This window comes from Cebus imitator, unplaced genomic scaffold, assembly GCF_001604975.1.
Source record: "Cebus imitator isolate Cc_AM_T3 unplaced genomic scaffold, Cebus_imitator-1.0 Scaffold110, whole genome shotgun sequence".
NCBI classification, from domain to species: Eukaryota; Metazoa; Chordata; class Mammalia; order Primates; family Cebidae; genus Cebus; species Cebus imitator.
Genome location: NW_016107425.1, coordinates 924,341 through 943,889, shown reverse-complemented (window position 1 = coordinate 943,889; position 19,549 = coordinate 924,341). Strand labels below are relative to the sequence as shown.

The window sequence follows — 19,549 nt, the reverse complement described above, 5'->3', positions numbered from 1 at the left end:
TCCAAAAGGCAGGAGAATCAATGCTGAGCAGATCACGCCCAGTGAGAATCCTGAAGATTATTAGTGCAGGCATTAAAACACACCTCATCATGTAAGTATGAAAGCTTACACAGGCCGGGTACAATGACTCATGTCTGTAATCCCAGTACTTTGTGTGAGGCTGAGGTGGATGAATTGCTTGAACTCAGGAGTTTGAGAGCAGCCTGGGCAACATGGCAAAACCCCGTCTCTGCCCAAGATACAAAAAATTAGCTGGGCATGGTGGTGTGTGTGTGTGTGCCTGTGGTGTCAGCGACTCAGAAGGCTGAGATGGGGGAGGATCACTTGAGCCCAGGAGGTGGAGGCTGCAATGGGTGGAGACTGTGTTACTGCACTCCAGCCTAGAGAGAGACCCTGTCTCAAACAAACAAACAAAAAAAAAACAAACAACAAAAAAAAAGAGAGAGTGGGGAGTTGTGGGGGGTGCTGGGTGCAGTGGCTCACGCCTGTAATCCCAACACTTTGGGAAGCTGAGGTGGGAGGATCACTTGAGGTCAGAAGTTCTAGACCAGCCTGACCAACATGGTAAAATCCCGTCTCTACTAAAAATACAAAAATTAGTTGGGGGTGGTGGTACATGCCTATAATCCCAGGTACTTGGGAGGCTGAGGCAGGAGAATCACTTGAACTTGAGAGGCAGAGGTTGCAGTGGGCTGAGATCACACCACTGCAATCCAGCCTGGGTAACAGAGCAAGAGTCCGTCTCAAAAAAACCAAAGTGTATATAAACAACACAATACTACTAATTTGTTCAAGGCCTATTAATATCAAGAAAAGTTTATGTTCTATGATATAATTCCCACAAGTGTCCCAAGGTTTATATACATTATATTCCATGGACTTAATAAACTGAGATATCCCGATTCCTACATTTGAAAGCAATTTCAAAGAATGTTTATTAAACAACTTCTGGGCCTTTCATTGGAAAAGATCAATTTTGGGCTGGGTGCTGTAGCTCACGCCTGTAATACCAGGACTTTGGGAGGCCGAGGCAGGTGGATCACCTGAGGTCAGCAGTTTGAAACCAGGCTGACCAATATAGTAAAACCCCATCTCTACTAAAAATACAAAAATTAGCTGGGCATGGTGGCAGGCACCTGTAATCCTAGCTACTCAGAAGGCTGAGGCAGAAGAATTGCTTGAACCCGGAAGGCAGATGTTGAAGTGAGCCGAGGCTGTGCCACTGCATTCCAGCCTGGGTGACAGAGTGAGACTCCATATCAAAAAAAAAAAAAAAAAAAAAAAGGAGAGATTAATTTTGGGTGCAGGGTCAGACTCTCCAGATGGTTTCCCAATTATAACTTCATATTCAGAAAACAATCCCAAACAACCACTGTTTTCTTTTTACACATTGTTCCCAGAATGAGTGAGAAGGGAGCCAGAGTGAGATTTCTGTGTTAGGGCATGAGGCCAGGCGTGGTGGCTCATATCTGTAATCCCAGCACTTTGGGAAGCTGAGGTGGGTGGCTCATTTGAAGTCAGGAGTTCAAGACCAGTGTGGTCAAAATGGCGAAACCCCGTCTCTACTAAAAATACAAAACTAGCCAGGTGTAGTGGCGCATGCCTGTAATCCCACCTACTTGGGAGGCTGAGGCAGGAGAATCACTTGAACCTGGTAGGTGGAGGCTGCAGTAAGCCAAGATGGCTCCACTGCTCTCCAGCCTGGGCAACAAGAGTGAAACTCTATCTCAGNAAAAAAAAAAAAAAAAAAAGAGGGCATGAGTTTCAAAAGTTTGAGAAAGACGGTGTTACAAGAATAAAGAAAATGACCATCGAATATTAGAAATTAACTTTTTCAAAATAAGTACTAAATTGAAATCCCATCACAACAGAGTTTTATGTAGATTTGCTAGGTACCATTTAAAACAGTTCCTTTGGGAGAGCTCATCTCTGACAAAACAGAAAAAATATATAAAAAGAACAGTTCCATATTATAGTAGATATGGTCTAGGCATTGCATTTTCTACAGAAGTAATTCCACTTGCAGTCACTTGCTTCTCTGAGGAAAAAACCTAAATGCTGCCCAGTCTACAGCAGCAAATGGCTTCAAAGATAAAGACCTGTTATTACACTGGTGACACACTTCATGTCAATGACCCTTCCTTCAAAACATCCATCACCTCAAAATCTCTCCCAGAAGAAAGCATGAGTGAAAATGCTATTCTCCATGTCTCCACACTGGTGTGAATACTTGCTCCAGAAAGAATGCCCTCAGATGGCCCCCATCTTAAAATGTTGTTAAGTGTGGAACAGAATATGAAGATTTTAATTTAGTAGCAGGTCCTGTAACAGGACAAAATTAAATTCAAAAATTTAATTTTGAAAATGGTCTTGTTGGGTTCACTTGATAACTAATGGAAAATGTAGGCAAAAAAATGATATTAAACATAGTTCACACGTAGGAGATAAGTTACAATAACTTTGAAGACTGAGAAGCCCTAACATTTTTCCTGGCTTACATTAGAATTGGAGAACCAAAATAAAAGTGCCCTTCATGGTGAGCACAGAATCTGACCCACTGTACAAGGGAAAATCTGAAATACGTTATTTTTAGAAGAAGACTTCTACACAAATTTTGAAATCTTCCACTAGGAGTCCACTTCTTTTTTAAAAGTAACTTTTTGTAACTATATTTTTGGTGTCTATGTAAGTATTTAATGATCACTTCAGAAATCCTAGAAAATACATTAATGTTAGAAAAAAACGTCAGCATCCAATAATAATTTTTCAGACATCCTGGTTTATTACCTTTCAGCTTTATTTTCCTGAGTGCTCAAATGCACCTGCACATACACAGGGTGTTTGAAACACAATTTTGAGTGAATGTTTAGCATTCTGTCTGCGGTTAGGCCCTGATTAGTTTAACGATTCCTCAGCTGTTGGATATCTTGGTTGTATTGTTATCCTCTTACGATAACTTTTGGCCATATAGTCCTTGAATATGTCACATCATTCAAAATCTTTGTGAAACATGGCTAAGGGGTGATGTTAGGCCCAGGAAAAAAAAAAAAGACAAAGAAAAATACTTCAACAGTATTTGACTTTAGATGGCGAGATTACAGGTAATTTAAATTCTTTGCTGTACTTTTTAACCTTATTCAAATATTCTCTAATGGACACATGCTGACAATCAGAAAACAATGTAGTTATTTACTAAGATGAAGATCAACATTTATATAGGCAGCTACCATTAAAATTCAATACAGTAATTGGGAAAAGTATGTATTTTATGTGAAAACAAAAAGTAGAATTTCAAGTTGTAAATATGTACTTATAACAACAGAAGACTAGAAAACCAAATGTTCAACACCAGGAAGTACTGCTTAACCAAACTATAGTACAACAGACTACCATGAGCTAACTAAAAGCATGAGGCAGATCTCCACTTGCTGCTATAGAAACACTGCCAAGATAGGTCATCACCTGAGAAGACTGAGGTGTGCAACAGCATGGATCATATGATTCCAAGGTAACAAAGAGAAACAGAGAGAAGGGTGTGAGAAGAGATTCTTTTAAAAGCATAAAATATATCTGAAAGGCTATGTAAGAAACTGTCCACAGTGGTTACCTCTGTAGTGGGGATATGAAGTTGAATATAATCCCAATCATGAAAATACGCACTCATACATAAATAGAAAACATATAAAAAAGAACCACATTGCTCATAACCGAACTTCTGAATCCATTTCAAGGCTGTCCCCTAAAGATTTTTAGATGGACATTGAAAAATAATGAAAAATATGGAAAGTTCAATCTATCTGAATTATAGGGACTCGTAAAATCATAAGACAGCAGTGGATATAGATATTATAATTGATATTTCAAAAGCCAGTCATATAAGTTTTTACTACAATAAGGAAATGGCCAGGGAATTGGTTATTCAAGAAAACTAACTTCTAATTAAATCATTCTAGAACTTGTCGAATATGGGTGACTTTATTCAAAAACTTCCTGCCGGTTACTCCGGTTTACAAGCTCGGTAATCTAACAATGAAACATATCGCTGTCCATTTAGGCAGTAACAAATGAAAGGAAGACATTTTTACATGTTAAGATTTAACATAGCACTTTTCCCTCTAAAAACAAAGATAAGAAAACCAATTACAGAATCAGAGGCAGAGGGGGTTAGGAACTCAGAAACAAAATTCTCCTAAACTAGATTATTACTATTTTAAAGCTCTCTTTAATAAAAGTCTAACTAAATAAGAATTATTTCACCATGTGCAACATTAATGCTCCAGATGCAGACTGGTAACTAAGGTTGTCCCTAGTGTTTCTAAAAATCAGATTTATAGATTAATAACACATCTGCGCTACTGAATATGTATGAACCCTGATTTACTTGAGTGCACTCACATAAAGAAAATACAAACTTGTTTTATGTTGGAATGAAGTCCTTAAGTTGGAATCCTTTTGATGTGTATGGCTTTCTTTCAAACACTCCAGACTTTTTTTTTGCTTATTAACACTAACGTGTTTTACTGAGTTTCCCTGAGTGCATGTATTGTAAAAATATCACGAATCTCCAAGGATTCATGACCACAATCAGCCACTGTGAGAAACAGCTGGTAATACTGGGTAACACTCCAGGGTAGAGAACTCAAAATCAGACAATAGAAACAAAAGCACAGCTTTCACCTCACATCTGGGAACTGACAATTCTCCTTCCATTTCCTCTCTTAGTGTGGCACTTGAGGGTTTGGTTAGCTGAAGGGGATAGAAAAAGAATACGGTTTATTTATAGGCGCCCTTTTCCTTTTGGGAAAATAAAAAAATCACCCTTTCCTACCAGGAGTATGGCTAGAGGAGGAATTTTTAGTGTAATGGAAAGGCAATAGACAGGATAATCCTGAAGATCAGAAAGATGATCTGTCTCAGCCTTGTCCAGCAGCTGGACAATTTAAGAATGTTGTCTCACGTAAAACATGGGACCCAGGGCAGGAAATGAAGGTAGCACCAGGAAATGCACTCTCTTACTTTCAGAGAAAACGTTCTTGCCTGTGAGGAGCTAATATTGAGTGACACTCTATTACACCCCTAAATGGCGCTAGACGCTGGGGACACTCTGTTGACAGTTCATCATGTTAACACTCACACAGGTTTCACAGCACACAACCATCAATGCTACTTCTAAAGCCACCGGATTCCATGAGGAAAAGACCACTTGCTTTGGACCACGCAGGCCCAGGCCGTTCACAGGTAGGGGCTTAGCTAACGCCTTTTCAGATACTATGTTTCTCTGTGTGCTGGCAGCTAAGCTAGGGTTGCTTTCCTTTATTTACTGTGATTTTTTTTTTTTTAATATAAAATACTCCTCTGCATTACCTCTTTACCACCGGGGACCTAAACCTCAATCTGCACCACACCCTCAGCAGTCGGAACAGAACGGAAGTTCCCACTCCAGGAAATCTTGGAGGAGGAGAGTTGGGAGGGTCAGGAGTGGCACAGAAGAGGCAAAATCTTGTCAAAATCAAGTCTAAGTCTGTCGAACCTACTTCCAGCCCATTTCGTTTTCCATCTCCTGCCCCGCTGACCCTTCTGGCCACTTGGCCGGCACCGAGGTGACTTAACACCTGCCGCCGCAGGCCCCGCCTCCGGACTGCGGGTCAGAATCCCTCTCCTAGGAAAGCGCAAAGGCTGCCTTCACAGTCACCTCTTGGGAGAGGTTGCCCCCACGCCCTTCCTAACTTTGGAAGCTAAAAACGAGGGGGTGGAAGGGGAAGAAGGCCGTGCGGAAGGAGGGCAAGGATGTCCCCCTTCTCAGGGCCGTCCCCCGGCCGAGTCGCTCTAGCCGGTCCTCAGCCGCGGACCCCAGACCCAGGGCGCTCTGCGGAAGCGGGATGCAAGCGGCCTCCGGCACCAGCCTCCGCCAAAGCAGCGCCCGCGGCCGCCGCTCCTTCGTGAGGTCGGGCCTGGCTGCCCCGTGAAGGAGCCCAAGGGGGCCTCCACCTCCCCGCCGCCGGCCCCGCCTCCAGCCCGCAGCTCCGGGCCGCCGTCGGAGCCCTTACCCGCAGGACGTGGTAGCCTTCGGTGCCCCCGCCTGGGATCTCGACGCTCTGCGAGGAGCCCATGGCGGCGGGCGATCGGTGTGGCCAAGCCGGGCTCCGCTCTGCTCCCGCCCCCTGCGCACCGCCCGCCCTGCTCCTCCGCGTAGCACTTGGGACGTGGCACTCGCTGCCGCCGGAGAGCCGGGCCGCACAGCCAGCCGGGAAATCGTCTCCGCTGCAGCCCTGGCAGCTGCGACGCCGCAGACAGCGCCACCTGCCGCGAGCCACCGGGAGGGGCCCCAGCGCACGCGGGCCGGGAGGGCGGAGAGGGAGGGCCGCGGGAGGACGAGGAGGCGCTTCGTCGTGCTCGCGAGAGAACAGAAATGCGCTTCCCTCAGCTTTGGCGCCTTGCTACGGGGCCCTGGATTGGACCAGATTTATGCAGACGCGTTCCCGCTCGCTCGAAAGAACAGTTACTTGGTTGCAGCTCCCCCTGGTGGCCAGAGGCAAGGAAAAGCGTGCTCCTGAACAGGAGCGAACTCAGCCCTCTGTTCTCCGGGTGTAAAGGTCTTTCCCCAGAGTGTGCAGCCGAGGGGAACAGTGGCCCTCTGTGGACTGCACACCGCATCTCCTCAGCTATATTTTATAAAAGGAAACGTTCCCTTTATAAAACATAGGTGTCACAGAGTCACCTACCAATTTTTTTTTGTTTGGGTTTTTTTTTTTTTCCTCTCCCTCCCTAGTTGTGAGAATAAGATTAGAGGATTGGTCACAGTCAGAGCGACGCCAGTGTGGGAAGCACGGTTGGATTTCCCTGGCGTTCCACCACCTGCTGCTGCTCGGTTCCCCGTCCCACCTCCTTCAGGTAGCCAGGTCACATTGAGGATTATTCCGTTGTCGGATTCCGTTGCTGCTTTAGCCCCTGACGTGTACTCCCTCTGAAACCCCCAGTTGCCTTGTGGTCAGTTGGACTAACGGTGCGTCAACCAGGTATGATGTGGATTCCGAAGTGAGCAACGTAAGTGCATGCAGCCACCCATGAAGGATTAGCCCAAGATGGTTAACTTGCCTCTATGGCATCTTTAGTTTGATATTTACAGGAAGTCAGGGGAATTGAGGAGCAAGTAAAATGACACCACAGGGAACCAGGCAAATACAGGAGATGGGCCTTCCTTCGGGACAGCTGGCCAGTTCTCCTTATCGGGTCAGAATCCTATGAAAGGGTCTATGCTGGATTAAAAGGAACACGAAGAACATAACCAAGAGACACAGTGCAAGGGCTTGAGTTGGGGGCCAACTGGGAAAAATAGGCGTAAAGGACATTTTTGGCTCATTTGGTGAAATTTGAATATGTGCTGAGTATTAGAAGTATTCATATAGAAATATGGAAATTATTGTCTTTGTGTTTTGTTTTGTTTTGTTTTGAGACGGAGTTTCGCTCTTGTTAGCCAGGCTGGAGTGCAATGGCGTGATCTCGGCTCACCGCAACCTCCGCCTCCTGGGTTCAAGCAGTTCTCCTGCCTCAGCCTCCCGAGTATGTAGCTGGAACTACAGGCTGCGCCACCATACCCGGCTAATTTTTTTGTATTTTCAGTAGAGACGGAGTTTCACCATGTTGACCAGGATGGTCTCGATCTCTTGACCTCGTGATCCACCCACCTCGGCCTCCCAAAGTGCTGGGATTATAGTCCTGAGTCACCGCGCCTGGCCTATTGTCTTTTAAAAAGCTGATTACAGGACAGGATGTATCTTAAACGATATGCAAAACATGTCCTCAAAATACAGATTAATATACATGTATGTATATGAAGATGTGGGAGGAGAAGATGAACCAAGGGTTACAATGGTGACCTCTGGGTGGTGACAGAGATGTTTTGTTTTGGGCTCGTTCCATATACTATGATACTCATGAACTGCTTTTGTAATAAGAAAATATTATTTAAAATTTAAAAATAATTTTCTTTGCTATCAATAAGTGGGCTTTTAGAAAGCCTAATAAATACATAAATACATAAATGAGATCTCCAGTTATTAGGCTCCTCAAGGACAGGGTCTGCAGGGGAGTCGGCTCTGTGTTCTTGATATTTACCACAGTGCCTAGCAGCTAATTCAACAAATTAATAAATTTAATTCAAGAGAATAAATAAAAGAACTAGATCTAATTATAATGCTCTCATTCTGCTTGGCGATTATAACCATCTTCATGAGAATTTCATAAGCTGTTGCCATGTTCAGTGGTCAAAATTTTTGGACCAGTTGTCTCCCGTGTGTCTGATGCCAGGCACGGCTTGTAGAAGCCAGGATGTGGATCATTGGTAGTCCGCGGGCAAGTCCAGCCCTTCCTCAGAGCTGTACTGTATGTTTCAGCTTCATGAGTGGTTGCTTGCTATCCTCCACACAAGTCATTTACTTTCCTACCTTCTTGATTTTATTCATGCTATTCCCTACTTCTGGAATGCCCTTCCTTACATTTTCCACTTACAAAAATCCTAACTTTGAAAAAACTCTAATCCTTTAAGGCCCATCTCAAATATTAGTTATTTATCCTTAAGGTCAGAGTGACTCTCTCCTTGCCTTGAGTTTGTGGAACACTTAGTTCCTTCATTTCTATAACATCATCATCATCATCACAGGCCTGTCTTCCACTTTTTATGGTCCATTCATTGAGAGTAAGGACCATATGGTTTTCTTTTTTCTTTACTTCTTTCTCCCTTTCTTCCTTCCTTCATTCCTTCCTTTCTTGCTTACTTGCTTTTCTCTTTCTTTTCTTTTCTCCTTCCTTCCTTCCTTCTTCTCTTCGCCTCTCTGCTTTTCTCTTTTCTCTTTCCTTCCTTCCTTCCTTCTACCCTCCCTCCCTCTCTCCTTCCTTCCTTCCTTTCTTCCTCCCTTCCTTCCTCTCTCTCTCTCTGTCTCTCTCTCTCTCTCTCTCTCTCTCTCTCTCCTTTCTTTCTATGGGTCTCACTCTCTCAGGCTGGAGTGCAGTGGTATGATCACACCTTGCTGCAGCCTCCACCTCCTGAGCTCAAATGATCATCCTGCCTCAGCCTCCTGAGTAGCTAAGACTACAGGCAAGCGCTAGCACACCTGGCTAACTTTTTGATTTTTGCAGAGATGAGGTCTCACTCTGCTGCCCAGGCTTGTCTCGAACTCCTGGGCTCACATGATCCTCCCATCTTAGCCTCCCAAAGTGCTGGGATTATAGGTGTGAGCCACCGCGCCCAGCCGATCATGTGTTTTCATCTTCAGATCCCCAGTTCCTGGTTGAGTGTTGGGAACATGGTAGTACTGTTTGTTGATTTGAATTGACTGTGTTTTATGAATAGCTTTAAAGCCTTTTCTTTTTCAGAATCAGTTAATAAGTTACCTCTGTGGCTACTGTTTGTGTCTCATCAAAATCTGTGTTATTTTTTCTTTTTTTCCCTAATCCCCAGGGTAATGGTAAAAACCTGTGTTATTTCTTTAGCGGCAGTCGGTTGGGGGTGAGGTACAGGGCCCACCTGGTTTGGGACTGAGAAAATGTGAGAACGGTTGCCCCACTTTTCCTGGTGCCAGTTGTCTTCCTCTTTTAGTTGGGGAATACACTCCAACAGAAGGCAAAGAATAAAATCTCAAGGAAGGTGCCAAAGCTAATATAAATAATACAACATGATGGAGGGAACACATGGGAGATTAGTGTCAAATCAGCCTCAACTGGAGTAAGAATCTGCTATGGGCAGGTTGGTATTTTGAAACTTCAGAAACAGCAGAAAAACGAAGTCCAGCAAAAGCAAATGTCTACAGGCTAAAAAATCAAACGAGAAGCCATCTATTTTTCTGGAAGAAGCATCTAACACTCAATTTGGTGTGTATTCTGAGTTTCATTAATTCTGAATTCTTCCTTTCTTTCCCTCCCTTTCCCTTCCCCTTCCTCTTCCCTTCTCCCTCCTTCCTTTTTTCCTCCCTTCCTTCCTTTTTTCCTTCCTTCCTTCCTCTCTCTCTCCCTCCCTCCCTCCCTCCCTTCCTCCCTCCCTCCTTCCCTTCCCTCCCTCCCTCCCTCCTTCCTTCCCTCCCTTCCTCCCTCTCTCCCTCCCTTCTGCCTTCCTTTCTTCCTTCCTTTTGACAGATTCTCACTCTGTCACCCAGGATGAAATGTAGTAGCACAATTTTAACTTGCTGCAACCTCTACCTCCTGGGTTCAAGCGATTCTGGTGTCTCAGCCTCCTAAGAAGCCAGGATTACAGGCATGCACTGCCATGCCCAGATAATTTTTGTATATTTATTAAAGATGAGTTTTTGTTGTGTTGGCCAGGCTGGTCTCAAACTCCTGGCCTCAAGCAATCTGCCCACCTCAGCCTCCCAAAGTGTTGGGATTACAGGTGTGAGCCACCCCACCTGGCCAATTCTGAGTTCTTGTAAATAAGTGGTTCATGATGGAGGGTTCATTTTTATCATACGCATCAAATATCCCTTATCTGAAATGCTTGGGATTTTGGATTTTGGATTTTGGAACATTACTGGTTGAGAATCTCTAACCCAAAAATCTAAAATCCAAAGTGCTCCAATAAGCATTTCCTTTGAATATCATATCAGTGTTCAAAAAGTTTTGAAATGGAGCATTTTGGATTTTCAGATTAGTGATACTCAACTTGGTATTGGCTAGTGCAGCTTTATCTTTTTGCCTTCAGAAGGCCCTGAGAAAGTTTGGTTCCTACCATATCTGGGTAAGAATCACATTGGATAGGGCAGACATGGGAGGGTTTCCTAGCCTAGCATGTTTTGCTGAGGGAGCAAAGCACATGAGACCACCTAAGAGACCATGTTATGTGCCATGCACTCTCAATCACAGCTGACTGGACTGGAGGGGAACACTGACATACAGGCAGTCAACACCCACACTGAATGAGGTGGCCTTTAGAAAAGGTCCTACCTGCCACAAATGGATGGTAGTGACTAGCTATACCAATCAGTTTTTCTCTTTGGGGACTTGGAACTGGGAAATACAAGGAGAGACTCAGTCAGTGTACATTTATTTGCATATTATAATGTAAGCTCCATTAGGGCATGGACTTTGCCTGAGTGTCTACTACTGTACTCTTAGTAGTAACAAAGAGCTGGCACATAACAGTTGCTCAATAAATGGCTGTTGAGTGAGTGAATGGTCATGTTAATAGTCATGCTGATGGCAGTGGCAGCCTGTATGGAGTGGCCATTGCAAGTACGCCAGCTGTATTAGGGGAGGTGTGGCCAGGGCTGCGCACTCCTTGGAGCCCGTTGGGGGCCAGGAATGGGTGATCCTCATGGGAGCCCCTGTTCCCTATGGAGTTGGTGGGTAGGAGCCCACCAACTCCTGGGTGCAGCTGTAGCTGCCCAGCTATGGCTCCAGACTCAGAAATCCCAACACTCTCAGAGGCCCAGGAAGCCCCCTTCCCCCACAAGCTCAGAAGTGCCTTCTCCCACTCCCTGGCCTCTCCATATCCCCAGCACCCACTCTGGTGTAGAACAAAGTTGTGGTCAAGCCCAGGCACTGTTGCAACCCAGCCAGGTGTGTGTGTGCTTGGGGCAGTACTGAGGCACCAGCCCTCTGCTGCCTTGGCCCCCTTCAGACTTTAGGCACCAGTGAGCATGGGAACAAGGCTGGGGTGCTGAATGAGGTTTGACACAGGCCTGCACGTGCCCCTTGGTGCAGACAGTCTAGGCACCACAAATGGCATGTTGATGGTGGCGGGAGATAGAGACAGATTCCTAGGTGGGAAGAGGCAGGTTCCTGATGAAACCCTGTTGTCAAGCCAGGGATGCCCCGAAACCTGGGGGACCTACTGCCAGCTCCAGGTGGAGTTCATGACCCAGAGAGAGAACTTCCTTGATGTCTTTCGGCCAGTTGGATGATACCTTTTCCATGGACCAATCAGCATGTATTTCCTCCCTACTGAGTACATAAAAACCACAGACTCAGCCAGACTCAGAGACTCATCAGGATTACCTGCTTGTGAATAGGGGCTACCCAGTTTGGGTCTCCTCTCTGCTGAGCTGTTCAGTATCCCAGTAAAGCTCTTCTCTGCCTTGATTACCCTCCAGTTGCCCATGCAACCTCATTCTTCCTGGATGTGTGACAAGAACACAGGACCCACCAAATGGCAGGAGAGAAAGGAGCTGTAACACTTCCCTGGCTGGCTCCCTGAGCTATGGTGGGAGCTAAAGGGGCTGCAACACTGTAGCCCTCCCATCCTCCACTGGTACCAGGCAGCCGCCCTATGTGACAGGAAGCAGCAGTGGGGCCAGGCTAGCCCAGAGCTGTGGGCCAGAGTGTGGTGGCAGGACTGAAAGAGCTGTAACACAAATAGCTGAAACATGACCTCCAAAACACACACCCCACCCCCACTCACCATGCTGTGGGCAACAAGGCGAGAAGAGCTGTGGCCCTTCTGGGAGTCCAGACCTCAGGGCTCCCTGAGCCAGGGCTGTGACATACTGTAACACCCCCTTTGGGGCCTTGTGTTTCCTGATGTCTCTGAGCTTTTGGATGCCACCAGACTCCCCTCTTCTAGATGCTGGTACCCACAGTGGAAGCCACTTGTGGTATGTCTGGTCCAGTTGCGGCCTCGCATGGAGCTGGTGCCTGTCCCAGTGCTTGGAGCTGCCCACCCTGTCACAGCAGCCAGTGTGCCTGGCTGTACAAAGAGGCCAGACCCCATGCTCACTCACTCACACACCCCTTGCTGCTCCACACCTGGCTCACCCTTGGCAGGTGTGGGATCCAGGCCAGTAGCATGAGCCAAGTGCAGCCTGCCAGGCTGAGTGAGCAGAACGAGCCCAGCAGGTGCAAGCAAAACTCAAGCAGAGGTGCTGCTGATCACAGAGGTTTCCGGCTGTCAAAGCAACACCATAAGGATCCTGCAACAATGTCAACAGAAAAGCACCAGACCAGTGGTTCTCAAGCTGGGGTATGTATCAGGTTCACCAGGGAATCTGGTAAAATACAGAAGTACAAATGCTAGTCTACTTCGATGAGCCTGGGTCCCAGTATTTGTCATTAGTTTCCAGGTGATTCTAAACACACGTTTTAGAACTTCCCCATTAGAGCAATGTTTAATAAACCTCTTCTCTTTCATGGGTAATCAGATAATGAATAAGAATCTCTAGAACTGGGAGGAATCCTCTTAGCAATCAGACTTGGCCACAAAGGCCCAAATTGTGCTCAGTTTCTTATATATCTTTGTCATTTCCATCACCTTTATTGTCAAACTTTTTTTGTATTTATTTTTTAGACAAAATGTTGATTTTGGAATAATTGTAAATTAAAAAAAATTTTAGTAGAGAGAGAGAGATCTTGCTAGTTTGCCCCGGATGGTCTCGAACTCCTTAACATTAGCTTTAGGGAAATAAAAATTAAAACCACAATGAGATACCACTACTCATCTGTTAGAGCAGCTAAAATAAAAAGAGCTGGCCAGGTGCAGTGGCTCATGCCTGTAATCCTAGCACTTGGGGAGGCTGAGGTGGGAGGACAGCTTGAGCCCAGGAGTTTGAAGCTGCAGTGATCCATGTTCACACCACCGCACTGCAGCCTGGATGACAGAAGGAGACGCTGTCTCAAAAAATAAAATAAATTTTAAAAAGCTGACAATACTAAGCACTAGCAAGGATGCAGAGCACCTAGAATGTGTGAACATTGCTGGTGAAAATGGTACAGCCACATTGGAGAACAGTTTGGCAGTTTCTTATGAAGTTAAACACTTAATATATGATCCAGTGATCTCACTCCTAGATATTTAGAGAAGATAAATTTCTATCCAAAATGTTCATACAAAAACCTGTATTTAACTGTTTATAAGCAGCTTTGTTGTATGTTTAGTATTAATCTGTCTGGAAGTAAACTAAGCTCCACAATGAGCTCTTCCCACTGGGTGCATACCCTAGGGAAAAGAAGCTCTTCCCTACAGAGTCTTTTCATGCCATCATTGCAGGGTGAAGGGATCACTTGACTATCCATGGTACAAATGTTCACAGTGTAGCCACATAGCACCTAGAGGAAAATGAGGGTCATGTTGGGGATAGAGTGAATGAGAAAGGGAGAAAAAGAATGAATTAAGGAAGGGAAAATTATTTAGCTAGTTGTAAAGAATGGAATTGACCCCATGGTCTCAGGTTCTACCTCCTAGAGGCTGATCAGGACACTGTAGGGCACACTGGTGCCATTTCAGTGGAACTGTGCATAGGACTTCTCTTTGAGCATTTAAGGTAACGTCTACAGGAATGTTGTCAGGCTGGACATCAACCTCTTAGGGGGAGGGTGACCTTAGTGCATTCCTTTCAGCTATGGCATGAAGTTACCAAAGTGAATAGATGGAAAGAAATATTTTTCCCTACAAATCATCCTGGAACAATTGGATAGCCAAATGCAAAATATAAACCTCAGCTCTTCCCACACCACATAAAAATTAACTTGAAATGGATCCTAGACCATTTTTTTTTACCCAAATGTAAAAACAAAAGCTATAAAACTGCAAGAAGAAAAACTAGAAGGGCATCTTAGCAATTTGGATTTGGAAAAGATTTATAAAAAGGTCTCAAAAAACACAGTAAGTTGACTTACCAAAATTTAATGCTTTTTCTCTTCAGAAGACAATTGTTAAAAATGGAAAGTCACAGAATGGGAGAAAATATTCTTAATACATATATGAAACCTACAGATGACAAAACGATAAATGACTTGAAGGAGAAAGACTAGGAAGGCAAATTTATAAGGAAAAGGTACCATCTCAAGAGGCAGTAAGGCAAAGAATTCAAACAAGTAATTATAGAAGATGAAATCAGATAGTCAATAGAAATATGAAAAAAGGCAAGTATCTCCAGAAAAAAAATTTAAAGTCAATTAAAATAGGTTCTACCAGCCAGGCGCAGTGGCTCACGCCTATAAACCCAGCACTTTGGGAGGCCAAGGCAGGCAGATCACCTGAGGTTGGGAGTTCGAGACCAGCCTGACCAACACGGAGAAACCCTGTCTCTACTAAAAATACAAAATTAGCCAGGCATGGTGGCACATGTCTGAAATCCCAGCTACTCAGGAGGCTGAGGCAGGAGAATTGCTTGAACCCAAGAGATGGAGGTCATGGTAACCTGAGATCACACCATTGCACTCCAGCCTGGGTAACAAGAGTGAAACGATGCCTCAAAAAAAAAAAAAAAAAAAAGGTTCTACCTATATTGAAAACTATAAAATATTACTGAAAGAAATTAAAGGAGACCTAATTAAATGAAAAAAAAAATCCCATGTTTCTAGATTGGAAGACAATATTGTTAAGGTAGCAACACTACTCAAAGTAATCTAAAGATTTGCTGCAATATCTATCAAAATTCCAACAGCCTTTTATTGCAGAAATGGAAAAGCTGATATTCAATTTATATGCAATTGCAAGAGACCCCCTCCCACCTCCCACAATTACCAAATAATTCTCAAGAAAAAAAGTTGGGAGTGGTGGTTTATGCCTGTAATCCCAGTACTTTGAGTCTGAGGTAGAGGATTGCGTGAGCCTGGGAGTTCAAGACCAGCCTGGGCAATGTAGTGAGACCTCATCTCCACACATACACACACACACACACACACACACTCGCACACACACAAATCAAAAAATTAGCCAGGCATGGTGGCACATGCCTGTAGTTTCAGCTATTCAGGAGGCTGAGGCTTGAGCCCAGGAGGTCAAAGCTTCAGTAAGCCATGATTACATCATTACACTCCAGTCTGGGTGACAAAGTGAGACCCTGTCTCAAAAAGAGAGAGAGAGAGAGAGAACAAAATCAGAGGACTCATACTTCTTGATTTCAAAACTTACTACAAAAATATATTAATCAAAACATGATACTAACATAATAATAGAAATATAAATTAGAATTGGGACTCCAGAAAGAAATGCACACATCCATGGCCAATTGATTTTTGACAAGGATGCCAAGTTTATTCAATGGCAAAGGAATAATCTCTTCAACAAATTGTGCTGGGACAACTGGAGAACCACATGCAAAAGAATGAAGTTGGATTCCTACCACACTCTACATATGAAAAGTAACTCAAAATAGATTAATAACCTAAGTATAAGAGTTAAAACCATAAAGCTCTTAGAAAAAAACATATTGGGAAACCTTCATGACTTTGGATTTGGAAATAGATTCTTAGGTATGATACCAAAAGCACAGGCAACAACAACAAAAATAGATAAATTGCACTTTGTCAAAATGAAAAACTTTTGCACATCAAAGGACATTATGAAAAAAGTGAAAAGACAACATGTATAATAGGAGAAAATGGGTTGGGCTCAGTGGCTTATGCCTGTAATCCCAGCACGTCGTTGGGTGGCTGAGGTAGGAGGATCACTTGAGGCCAAGAGCTCAAGACCAGCCTGGGCAACATAGCCAGATCCCATCTCCACAAAAGATTTAAAAATTAGCCAATCATGGTGATGTGCACCTGTAGTCCTAGCTACTTAGAAGGCTGAGGCAGAAGGATCCCTTGAGCCCAAGAGTTAAAGTGATCCCAAGGTTATTGTGAGCTATGATTGTACCACTGCCCTCTAGGTTGGGTGACAGAGCAAGACTCTGTCTTTAAAGAAAAAAAAAAGAGTAAGAGAAAACAAAATAATGTATCTGAAAAAAAAGTTTAACATTCAGAATACATAAAGAACTCCTACAGCCGGCCCTGCTCGCGCGTCCGTTGTGCGGCCTCCGGTCACGTGACAGCAGCGCAGGCGAGCGCCGCTTCCGGGGTCGGGCGCCTGGATCGCGGCCGGCTCGGGTTTCCACTCGGTCGGTTGCGCGGGAGACTATGGCGTCCTCTGTCCCACCGGGCACCGTACGGGCGGCGACAGCAGGCCCCCGTACAGGTTTCGGCTTCGCCTCCAAAACCAAGAAGAAGCATTTCGTGCAGCAGAAGGTGAAGGTGTTCCGGGTGGCAGACCCACTGGTGGGTGTGTTCCTGTGGGGCGTAGCCCACTAGATCAATGAGCTCAGCCAGGTGCCTCCCCCGGTGATGCTGCTGCCAGATGACTTTAAAGGCCGCTCCAAGATCAAGGTCAACAATCACCTTTTCCACAGGGAAAATCTACCCAGTCATTTCAAGTTCAAGGAGTATTGTCCCCATGTCTTCAGGAACCTCCGTCATCGATTTGGCATTGATGACCAAGATTACTTGGTGTCCCTTACCTGAAACCCCTCAGCAAAAGTGAAGGCAGTGATGGTCGCTTCCTTATCTCCTACGATCGGACTCTGGTCATCAAAGAAGTATCCAGTGAAGACATTGCTGACATGCATAGCAACCTCTCCAACTATCATCAGTACATTGTGAAGTGCCATGGCAACACGCTTCTGCCCCAGTTCCTGGGGATGTACCGAGTCAGTGTGGACAATGCAGACAGCTACATGCTTGTGATGCGCAGTATGTTTAGCCACTGTCTTCCTGTTCACAGGAAGTATGACCTCAAGGGTTCCCTAGTGTCCCGGGAAGCCAGCGACAAAGAAAAGATTAAAGAATTGTCCACGCTTAAGGATATAGACTTTCTCAGCAAGAACCAGAAAGTATATATTGGTGAAAAGGAGAAGAAAATATTTCTGGAGAAGCTAAAGAGAGATGTGGAGTTTCTAGTGCAGCTGAAGATCATGGACTATAGCCTTCTGCTGGGCATCCACGACATCATTCGGGGCTCTGAACCAGAGGAGGAGGGGCCCGCGCGGGAGAATGAGTCAGAGGTGGATGGGGACTGCAGTCTCACTGGACCTCCTGCTCTGGTGGGCTCCTACGGCACCTCCCCAGAGGGTGTCGGAGGCTACATCCATTCCCATCGGCCCCTTGGCCCAGGAGACTTTGAGTCTTTCATTGATGTCTACGCCATCCGGAGTGCTGAAGGAGCCCCCCAGAAGGAGGTCTATTTCATGGGCCTCATTGACATCCTTACACAGTATGATGCCAAGAAGAAAGCAGCTCATGCAGCTAAAACTGTCAAGCATGGGGCTGGGGCAGAGATCTCTACTGTCCATCTGGAGCAGTATGCTAAGCGATTTCTGGATTTTATTACCAACATCTTTGCCTAAGAGACTGCCCGACTCTCCCTGATGTTCAAGGTGGTAGGATTCTGAGAGGCTGGGGGGAATTGTGGATATTCTAGCCACCACATCTCTTCTTCTTTTGCTAAATTCAGGCTGCAGGCTCCTTCCATCCAGATAACTCCATCCTGTTTAGTAGGCTTCTGACCCTCAGAAATACGTTGTCCTTTCTCCCCTTTGCCCATTTTTCTCCCCTCTCTCCCTCCCCCCAAGAAGTCTGCTTGTATTATTAGAATGTTATTGTTGATTCTCTCCCAAGTGCCTTGATCTTTGTAAAATCTCCTGTTGTTTCTATGATATAGGAGCTGGGGGAAGGGGGTTGTTTACCATCTTCAGGACCTGACTGGACAGATGGACCTGGCTCAAGCAACTACTCTGAATGCACTTTGCTGTGTGGGATGAACTAAAAGCATCTGAATTTTGCTGATAACTTTATAGAACTCACTATGGCATGCTTCCCTCCTGGTGAGCCCTAGGATGGAGGACAGTCAAGATACTACAGATGTGGGTACAGGCATGCACACACACGATGGAATATGGCCAGCCCTACACAGGTGGGGTGGAGAGTGGGTCAGCAGCCTGGCACATCACAGAGGGGCCTACGAGGATTCTTGTGATTATGCAGAGAATTGGATTGGGCCTCTGTCGGAGAAGGAGTAATCTCTCCCCTCGCCTTAGTTCCATCCCCACCCATCTCTACTTCTGGACACAGGAGCCCAGAGATGGCCAAAAGCATTCAAGCCTGGGGGAAGGTATTTGACTATTGCTGCTCTTCACTAGAACCTTGCACCTCTCCTGGGACTAGAACCCTTCAGTGGGTGTGTGGCCAGTTCTGGAGGCTGGGATTCTGGGCAAGGGTGTAAGGTTCATTCTCCACGTTAAGTTTCCTTTCAGCCAGGTGCAGTGGCTCACTCCTGTAATCCCAGCACTTTGGGAGGCCAAGGCAGGCGGATCACTTGGGGTCGGGAGTTCGAGACCAGCCTGATCAACATGGAGAAACCCCATCTCTACTAAAAATACAAAATTAGCCAGGCATGGTGGCACATGCCTGTAGTCCCAGCTACTTGGGAGGCTGAGGCAGAAGAATCGCTTGAACCCAGGAGGCAGAGGTTGCGGTGAGCCAAGATGGTGCCATTGCACTCCAGTCTGGGTAACAAGAGTGAAATTTCATCTCAAAAAAAAAAAAAGTTTCCTTTCATCCTGCCTAGCCATCCCCAAGGTATATTTTCAGAAGAAGGGAATATCTCTACTTGGATCAATTCTGGTCATTTCAAGAGGATGGAGGCCTCAGTGTGGGAACCTCCCCTACTCCCTGGATGTGTGTGCCTAGCACACTTCCTTCTCCCACCCCTTCTTAAACCCTTTTTCCAGTTGGATTTGTTGTTCTGTTCTCTTCTGTCCTGTCTTATACTGCTACTGTGTCTCTTAGGGGACAGATGGCCTTCTTTGTC

General features: G+C 45.3%; 2 protein-coding genes across 2 annotated transcripts in view; one reads left to right on the top strand and one right to left on the bottom strand.

Moving 5' to 3' along the window:
• Window positions 1-7,389, bottom strand: part of GORASP2 (golgi reassembly stacking protein 2) — a 37,952-nt gene extending 30,563 nt beyond the window's left edge. The window contains exon 1 of the mRNA XM_017538166.2: window positions 6,048-7,389. Coding sequence (XP_017393655.1) covers window positions 6,048-6,110 — 63 coding nt within the window. The 5' untranslated portion in view covers window positions 6,111-7,389. The remainder of the gene's footprint in view (window positions 1-6,047) is intronic.
• A 9,435-nt stretch (window positions 7,390-16,824) lies between these two features.
• Window positions 16,825-18,352, top strand: LOC108310962 (phosphatidylinositol 5-phosphate 4-kinase type-2 gamma-like). The gene is given in 2 exon segments (XM_017538168.2): window positions 16,825-17,200; window positions 17,203-18,352. Coding segments are annotated over 2 exon segments (1,260 nt in total). The 3' UTR covers window positions 18,087-18,352.
• The last annotated feature ends 1,197 nt before the right edge of the window (window positions 18,353-19,549 follow it).